Consider the following 9380-nt stretch of genomic DNA (forward strand, 5'->3'; position numbering starts at 1 on the left):
ACAGATTTCAGTACTTCCGCCGTTCACTTTAATACTTCCGGTTACTCAAAGCGAGAGCTAGCATTCACTTGTTGCTAACAACACATTCGGTTATTTTGTGCTGTAATTAGCGGCTTTACCTATTCGAGGATGATATCGTGTTCAAGGTGTGCTGTTATCGGCTGCCCTAGTAATTCAAGAAAACTGAAAAACGCGTTAGAAATATTTTGCTTAGAGCATCAACAACTTCGAAAGGCCTGTCCGTGCCCAGCGCCATACCCACTGCACGCTATGCCTCGGAAGGAGGATCGGAAACTAGCGTGGCTGGAAGCCTTAGACTCAAACACCCTCCGAAGAGAATCGAGAACACATCCGGGAATTTTTCGCGTTCTTGGAACAGTACTTGGTCTCCGACTGATGACGTATCACGAGTACACGTGAACGCAAGTACGCCAAGTACGTACGAGACAGCCCCTATGTTTGCTCCCTTCATTTTATAGGGCTTTGAGCGTGACGTCACGGGAGGGGGCGTGGATAGGAGTTTTGGTTGAGGCGCCATTTGTGTAGGCCAAACAAAGTGCTAACAATTGAGAGAAGCTAAAGCACACGAATAACATCAGCCATGGTTCGTACTTGCTGTGTGGTCTTCTGTAATGTTCGATCGCATGACCGACAAGGAAATAAGCTTGAAAATGGGCTTTCTTTTCATTCTTTCCCCGCCTGGAAGCAAAATGAGGGAGCTCATGTATCGGATGTTACCAAAAGAAGGCGTCTAGCATGGATAGCAGCTGTGGGACGAGCGGATATCCAATTCTCTGCCATCCCCAGATATCTGCTGGTGTGTTCCAGACATTTTCATTCGGGTAAGTTCTAAATAAGTACTCTTTATAGCCTAATGGTTTTATTTTCGATGCGCTCCGAGGTCATAGCAACTTAGAACAACGAATGACTATTTTCGCAGAACGACGTTCTATTTATAGAGTTGCTAATTATTTGGCATTATTGCAGGCAAACCAGCCTATGAAATGGATGAAACTAATCCTGACTGGGTTCCAACGCTACGCATGGGGCACTCTGAAATCCCTGCTTCAAGCTTGGACCGGCACCGTCGGCGAATGCAACGAAAACAACAAAGAGCAGCAGTCGGAGGAAAATACAAACCCCCCACTTCAAAGATAGAGAAAATTCTCTCACTGTCCGGTAATCAGCATATAGCTTTTTGACGATTCATGCACTTTTCATTGGACTTCTGGTGAACATTTACCTCATATGTTTGCACTCATTGTGTCTCACAGGCTTTGGTAATGAAGCAGCAGAGTCTGAGGGTAAGGCCTGCGCACAAGAGCTGCCAGAGATGGACACGATAGAAGACCAACACCATAATCACCACGTGATGGAGGCTGTGGGCAAGAGTTGTGTTGGACAAGTGGAGGCAGAGGTAGTAGCAGCAACTCAGCATTGTCTGGGCTATGATCGGCCCCCACCTAAGAAAAGAAGAAAGCTCACTCAGACCACTGTGAGTCAGACAGCTTCCAGCAACACAAACAAAGACACAGAATCTTTACCTGGTGAGTGTAAATGTGGTGTGTCCACGTTTCACATTTTAATCATGCAATTCTAATTCTCCTAAATAGTAGGCTATGGTGAATGGCGTTAGTCGGCACTAGCTGGTTATAGTAACAAGTGTGTTAGGCTGGATGTTAGCAGGTTATTAGCAGCTAATTCTTAATTTTAAAGAAAGTTTAGGCCCATGGTTAGTAATTAAGACCAGCCGCATGCTGACAAAACTATGTCTTCATTTATTTGTCCCATAGACATTAGCCCCAATGGCTGTGAAAGTCTCAGGTTTGGGTTTATAAAGAACATGCTAATGAGTTATTAGAGGCAGTTATTTTATCATGTATTTAAAGCAACTGTATGAAAACCAAGTAAAATAATTTAAATGCAACCTTTGCAAACCAAAGTTTGTGATTTTTTTTTTTTTATTTTCATTTAAAAATGAAAACTAAAATTCTGACACATTTTCAGGGACTTATAAATGTAAACAAAATGTTTCTGATTTTCCGTGTGTGAGAGATTATAGAATGAGAAATTCCCCTCAAAAATATAATACGTGCGACTCGACAGTTTCTCTTATTGCTTACAGGTTTTTTTTTTGAGTGCACATCTGATTGTATTTTTGTGTTATTCAGACTGCGCAGTGGCACCTTCAGTCATCTTAGACCAGGCCAGCATCTCCAAACAACCCCCTGAGCTACATGTGCACTCAGTCCACACACAGTGGGAGGATCCTTCACAACAAGATCACCAATACTGCAACAGGTCTCCCAGAAAAGAAGTGCAGGATAAGATGACTCAGTGTGATGAAGTTGCATATTTCATTCTTCAAAATGATGCAGACGCTTTGCTGTACACTGGGATAGCCTTGGAAACATTTAACATTCTTGTGTCGACACTGGAAGGATGTGACGACAATGAATTTACAATGCCTGTGCGAGATCAAGTCCTCATGACTCTGATGAAATTAAAGAGTAACCGTGTAATAGGTGACCTAAGCCGCCAGTTTCGTATATCACAGAGCATGGCCAGCAAGATCATCTTACACTGGTTGGACAAACTGGAGGAGGTTTTCCGGCCATTAATTCCATGGCTGCCAAAAGAAACTATTAAAGCAACTATGCCTGCAGCCTTCAAGAAGACCTTTCCAAATACTACGTGCATTGTAGACTGCAGTGAGACCTTTTTGCAGAAACCCAGAAATCTGGACTCAAGAAGGCGATCGTACAGCCATTACTACTCAAGCAACACGGTCAAATATTTGGTTGCTGTTGCACCATCTGGTCTAATCATGTTTGTGTCTGCAGCATATGGCAGTCAATGTAGTGAGAAATTTATCACAATGGACTCTGGAATGTTAACATACCTTAAACCTGGTGATGAAGTCATGACAGGTGGAGATTTAACATTAAAAGACTTGCTCTTTGAGAGAGAAGTTGGATTAGTAATACCCTCTTTCACAAAAAAACGTGGACAACTAACTAAGGAACAGGTAACAGACACGCGTCGGATTGCAAATGTAAGAATCCACGTTGAACGAGCAATCAGACGTTTGAAAGTCTACAAAATACTCTCACAAATCGTTCCCATAAGCATGGCTCCTAAAATAGGAAAGATTCTGAGGATATGTGCTGCTCTAGTCAACTTACGAGAGGATATCATCCGTGATACAGAATAACTGTGCATGTTGTAAACGAGCGTAAACTCAGGGATATCAAGATCGTTACCCAATGTAATTTTATTTTAAGGTAGAAATTTGATGTACATATTTGGAGGGAGTAAATGATTCCAGGTCTGTTTTTATCTTCTGTTCTACACGATGTAAATATTTTTGTAGAAGAAAGGTTACGTGTTTAAAAAGTGCACATATAGTGCAATCAACTGAACAATTAGTGCTTTTTTTTTTTTATTCAACCACAATGTGCTCTTCAAGTGGAAACAAATGTTTTTCTCAAAGCTACAATAATTAGTTGTGCATTCTTGACATTTTGTTATTGTCTTGGAAAATTACAGAAATACAGAACTATTTTCAACAGTAAATGTTGTCAGTTTGGTATTTATATTCCACCATGTGTTAAAATGTAGTTGTTGTTGCCACTGAATGACAAAATGAAAGACCCAGTTTTACGACCTACTGAACGACCCATTGACCCAATCACTGAACTGAATTTGGTGGTGAAAAATGTTTCTTATGTTAATTTAAGAGCAGTTAAAACTGACGGGGAGCGACCAGTGGAACAGAGGCGGTGGTTTACGACAACGGTTGTCTGCCATCTAGAATCCAGTTTTGAGATCCCTTCCCAGATGCCTTAGCGCCCACTCACATCCTGGGCCATTTGACCCGATAAGTCAAATGATAGGGTGGGGCTCGGTTTCACAATGGGTTCACCTGAAACCATGGCTGATTGTGACCCACGCTCGTTTTCATACCTTGGCTCATGTGATTGGGTTGAGGATCATTAGGGGGTCCGTTGTCCCTCTCAGGTGGACAGTCCCACAGGCTGTAATCTGGGGCTCTTCACCATTTGACCCTAGAACCGAAGAAGCTTCTCAGATGAGGTGAAACGTCTTCAAGCCACCTAAAGGTATCCAGATGCTTTTCTTTCCAATGTCTCCTTTCATTCACAAGACAGACCAAACTCTGCCATCATGTTAGTGTTTATCCCGTTTATAGTTGTCACATGAGCAAATGTGCATTAAAGCTTGCCTAGTATTTTGAAATATCTCTCATTTAACTGAAACCTGCTGTGTAATCCTCTACAAGTTGAGATAAGAAACATGAGAAGTAAAACCCTCTTAAGGGCTTTACTTGTTCCTTTACAGATGCCTCATTATGTTGCACTGTAAATGAAACATGCTCACTAGCACACAAAGCACTGTACGTTGCACTTCCATGTAATAGCCTCTGCAGCTGCAGATCTCCATCTACCAGTTTGATATCGCTGCACTTCTGGCTAAGCTGCTCAGTGAGCGAAGGATGGGTCGGCACTGGACATTTTATTTCTATCAGCTCATCTGAGTCAATGACCCCGTCAGGACTAGCAGAGCGCAATGGCTCCTGGATGCTGATAACACTACCCATGTGAGGAATGTTCATGCACTGTTCTTTCAGCTGATGACAATTTCTAACTTCATTTTCTTTACCATGGTTGCTCTTCAGAAATTTGAAAGATAGAACGCCCTGAATGGATTACAGATTAGTTCATAACTGTGTGCTTGGTGAGGCTGAAAAAAATGCTTATCAACTTTACTGCTGCAGTGGTTTCATTGGTGTTTTGCCCACACTGTCTTGTGTGTGTAAGGTGATATTATGTGCTAGGGAGAGTTTGTGTCACTGCAGTCTGGGAGTTCACGTTGTACTGTTGCTCTACCCTGTGAAGTCTGAAGTTTATCTGGCTTAGACGTTTGGGTTCAAGGTTCTTTGCTGTCCCTGCATTCCACCTTTCTCACTGTCAATCCTCGAGATTTAACATAATGAGGAAATGTACACTAACAGAAGTACTACAGTGTCTGTTTATATCAGTGTTGGACAAAGGGCCAGTGTCCTGCATGATTTAGATATGACCTTGGGTCAACACACCTGAATCATAGCTAAACCACTGAAATAAAAACACTGGCAAAGTCACTCATATTTTTCAAATTTCATTGATGCAGAAAAAAACATCCACATTCTGTAATTTTTGGCTCATAAGGTGTCAGTGCAATCTGAATGGAGTGGTGAAGCGTGTTGTCAGTCAGTGAGCGAGAGCTGCTGAGTTCATGTGTGAAAAGCTTGATTCACGCGTGTACGTTGACCCAAACATACTGAGGATGACGACTGCTACTTTCTTAACGTTAGGGAACTGCTGTGTATTGACATCAGTCCAAAACTTTGCAGGCCCGTTAGTGCGAAGATCCTGTGCCATGGCTAAGGATGACTGCATGTCAACAACTTCAAGTATGAACTTCCCCTCGTCAGTGGAAGGGACCACTTCCTTTGCTCTGATGGAGTCGCCTTCTGTTGAAACACTAAATGGGTCTCTGGCAAAACTCATCACCTCTGTGGGTAAAGCAAGTCCATCTAGTCGACCAGAAAAGTTCTCTTTCAACTAGGGCTGCCACAAACGATTATTTTGATAGTCGACTAGTCACCGATTATTTTTGCGATTAGTCGACTAATCAGATCATCATCCATTGGATGTAAAACGTACAGCTTATTGCACCAGCATGCGTCTGCTCTTTTAGACCTATCATTAGCTTACAGCTATAAGTGTTTAAGGTATGTGAAACTAAAAATAAAGACAAGATAATAGTTTATTAGACTTTTAATGAAATTTCTAGTTTGAAGCAAACCGAAAACAAATATAACAAAATAGCATTTTGTGCTCAGTCCTCACAACTATATTGAACTTTGGGACTATATAGTCAGTATAGCAATCTACACGAGATTATTGTTCATAGCCAGGAAAGTTAGCTTTTCTACATGTTCTGCAGAAAGGCTTGCTCTCTTTTGAGTGTAGATGTTCCCTGCTGTGGAGAAGATCCGCTCCGATGGGGTGGAGGTTGCAGGAATGCACAGAAAAGATTTAGCTAGCTTTGATAGTGTGGGGAAACGTCCCTCATTTTTGCTCCACCATTTAAGAGGATCATCCTTTTTATAAAGTGTGGCTTCTTTAAAGTACAGCTGAACTTCACTTCTAACAACTTGGACATCTTGGTCCTCCTTAGATGCTTCTTCCTCATTGTCACCCTGACTGTCTGTGTCAGACTCAAGGAGGTTGTCCAGAGCAGTCTTTTCAATTCTACCTGAACCATTGACTGTCTGCATTTTTGGATGCTCATGTGTTTGCTTTTTTGACAGCAAGCACTTCAACAGTCCCCTGCACTCTGATGACATCTTCAGGAGCCAAAAACTTCAACTTTCTGTATCTGGGGTCCAAGCCAGCTGCGAGAATAACAGGGTTTTCTTTGTCTGCTGAGAAAGTGCATATATTCCCACATCTCTGTGTTATGCCTTTTTCTGCACTGGCAATGAAAGATTTTCCTGAGCTCGTCTCCAGGTGGCTTTGGTGTACAGCCCGTGTCAGCCCTTTGACCACCTGTGGAAGACCTGAAACAGTTGTGTACTGCTGTCCACTAAGGTAAACAGTAGCAGTCTCAAAAGGTGCCAAACCTTGTTTCAGTTCTTCAAGCAGCACCCACTGCTCTGGCTTCAAGTTGAAGTAGTGTTTCCCCCTTGGTGTTACCTCGGGATCTGAAAGAGTGGCAGTGAGAGGCCAGCGCTGTTCGAGGAGTCTCTCTATCATGTGGAATGTACTATTCCATCTTGTACTGACATCTTGGATCAGTGTATTTTCTTCACATTCATTTGCTCCCGTTTCATTTTTAGTCTTGTACTAGCCAGCTCGCTTCTCTTAAAGTGCTCCACTAGCTGCCTAGCAGCACCTAGTGCTCTGCTGATGGTGGTTTCTTTGAGAGCAGTATCGACTATGAGCTGGAGTGTGTGTCCAGCACAGCGGATAGAGGCCCATCCATGTTTTTCTTCAAGCAGTCGCATTGCTGCCACCATATTGGAACCACTGTCATGTACTACTGCTTTTATTTTGGCAGGCAAGATGTCAAGCTTTGTTAGCACCTCTTCCATCCATGTCACTATATTGGCACCAGTATGCCTCTCCTCAAGAGGCATGGTATCAAGGATGAAGCTCTTCATCTTCCAATCTGTTGCAAGACTGGTCCAGATATCAGCAGTCAGGGTGAAGAAACCTTTGACACCACCAAGGGTCTGCTTTACCTAAAGATATGAGATGATTTGGAACAATAGTAAGCATTAGTGAAATATATTACAGTATATTTTTTCATTATTAATAATGCTTGTCAGTTTATGCATCAAGATTTAAATTTACCAATTGAATAATTCATTTACATCAAATACAGTTACGTATATTAAACAATAAACATTCAACATATCAGTAAAAAACAAAAAACAACAACTTTCCATTACATGCTTTAACCAAGATTAATTTATTGGTTGCTCAGTCAGCAAGCTCTTAATATTATTTCATCATGAAATGTATTAAATTCTAATACAAATTGCTATTTTGTGTTTGTGGTGTGAGAGAGTGGAGAGAAAGAGAGACCAACCTTCTCAAAGGTAGCATCATATTTCTTTTCCATCAATTTGGTGAAGTGGGATCGGCCTGGTAGGTAGTTAGCATGTTAATCTGGGTTGAACTGCTCGATCATCTCTTTGAAACCTTGATCATCAACCATAGACAGGGGTCTCATGTCCGTCACCAACATGTTCAAGATTGATTCAGTCAGGACATCTGCTTGTCGAGGTGTACATGTTGTTGGCTTAGTGACAAAGTCGTCCACTGAAGACGAACGTATTTTTTTAGCAGTCCTGTAACGTCTCAGCGTTAATCTCGTCAATACGATGTTAACGCGGCAAATCCCCGTTAGCTCAACAACGCGGTGCGAGGGCTGCACGGGACTCGCTAACGGGGATTTGTCGCGTTAATGCGGTTATGGCGTTAACATCATATTAACGAGATTAACGCTGACAGCACAAATAATTAGCTTGTTGTTTACGATAATGTTAGCAGCTAACTAGCCAATTAGCTTACCAAGATGACTGTACCACTTCGTCGTCGGATGCCACGACGTGCTTCTTTTTTAGATGCTCGTGCATCGCCGTCGTACTGCCATGGAAGGCAAGTTCCATTTTGCAGATTTTGCACTGGACCTTCTTTTCTTTTGTTTTGTCAAAATGCTCCCAGACTTTCGAGTTCTGTTGCTGAGTAGCCATGATAACGGAGACTGCTTCTTCTTCGTCTTTGGCGTTTAACGGTATCCTTGTAGATGCATTTCGGCCATCTTCTGTTTCAGTCTGTTATTACACTCTTGAATCCTACTGTTATTCCTGCACCTTTCAGGATTTTACGGCATTTAAACGACGCGTCGACTACTAAATTAGGCGTCGACGTAATCGTGACTAGTCGACTAATCGTGGCAGCCCTACTTTCAACCTCGCAATGAAATCAGTCATCACATCTGTGATTTGTGTCGGTGATGAGATGCATTTGCGGAGTGTTGGAAAATGCAGCAACCGGCCTGCGCTCAAGTCAGTTTAGAAAAGGTTCAACTTGACTTGGAATGCACGCATCTGTTCCACAAGTTCAGTGACAGTTTTGCCTCTGTTTCGTAGTCCCACACTGAGGTCATTCATGTGTTTGAATATGTCAGTCAGAAAGCAGACATTGGCCATGAAGCTGTTGTCCATTATGCGATTCAAGTATGTTTCTGCTTTTTTTTTGCCTGCTGTTGCAGAGGAAAGCTGTGATCGCCTCTTTGAGATCACAGAAACGCTCGAGTGCCCTGCCTTTGGACAGCCACCTGACATCATTGTGCAGTAGCAGCTCATGGTGCTCACCAGACATTTCTGAGAGCAGCATGCGGAATAAGCGGTGCTGGAGGCTTGATGCTGAGCGAATAAAATTAATTGTAGCCATCACGGTGTCCATTGTCGTTTTGAGCTCTGCGCTTAGTTTCGTGCACAACACAGTCTGATGAACAATGCAGTGTAAGGTTCTCATCTGAGGTGCAACAGCCAACCACCGCGCTGCCAAACCACTCACTTTTCCTGCCATGGATGGAGCCCCATCCGTCACAAGCATACAGACACGCTTCAAATATCCAGACCAAAGCTGAAATCTTCTCAAACATTATTTCGCCAGTTGTGTGTCCCTCTAGTGGCAGTAAGCCGAGCAGTTCCTCTTGGAAGCATTTGCCATCAAAAAAACGGACATATATGCACAACTGTGCATTATCAGTTCTGTCTGTGGACTCATCTACTGCTATAG

At 42.6% G+C, this 9380-nt stretch overlaps 1 protein-coding gene and 1 pseudogene across 1 annotated transcript; one reads left to right on the forward strand and one right to left on the reverse strand.

Annotated features, from left to right (window-relative positions):
- Nucleotides 1-50: 50 nt before the first annotated feature.
- Nucleotides 51-3569, forward strand: LOC146714853 (uncharacterized). Its single transcript, XM_085451202.1, has 4 exons — nucleotides 51-842; nucleotides 988-1179; nucleotides 1275-1547; nucleotides 2172-3569. The coding sequence occupies exons 1-4, from the start codon at nucleotides 602-604 to the stop codon at nucleotides 3212-3214; spliced, it is 1749 nt and encodes a 582-aa protein (XP_085307328.1). The 5' UTR covers nucleotides 51-601; the 3' UTR covers nucleotides 3215-3569.
- A 2334-nt stretch (nucleotides 3570-5903) lies between these two features.
- Nucleotides 5904-8326, reverse strand: LOC146714854 (E3 SUMO-protein ligase ZBED1-like; annotated as a pseudogene).
- Nucleotides 8327-9380: the final 1054 nt, after the last annotated feature.

Source organism: Copadichromis virginalis, linkage group LG3, assembly GCF_057382275.1.
Source record: "Copadichromis virginalis isolate Kocher_CV1m ecotype Utaka linkage group LG3, C_Virginalis_male_GT1.1, whole genome shotgun sequence".
Classification (NCBI taxonomy): Eukaryota; Metazoa; Chordata; class Actinopteri; order Cichliformes; family Cichlidae; genus Copadichromis; species Copadichromis virginalis.

Bases quoted from the DNA above. Each gene is read 5' to 3' on its own strand.
- LOC146714853 (XM_085451202.1), top strand. From the start codon at position 602: ATGGTTCGTACTTGCTGTGTGGTCTTCTGTAATGTTCGATCGCATGAC. The intron at 843-987 runs GTAAGTTCTAAA...GCATTATTGCAG, and splicing joins TTCCAGACATTTTCATTCGG to GCAAACCAGCCTATGAAATG. The intron at 1,548-2,171 runs GTGAGTGTAAAT...TGTGTTATTCAG, and splicing joins AGACACAGAATCTTTACCTG to ACTGCGCAGTGGCACCTTCA.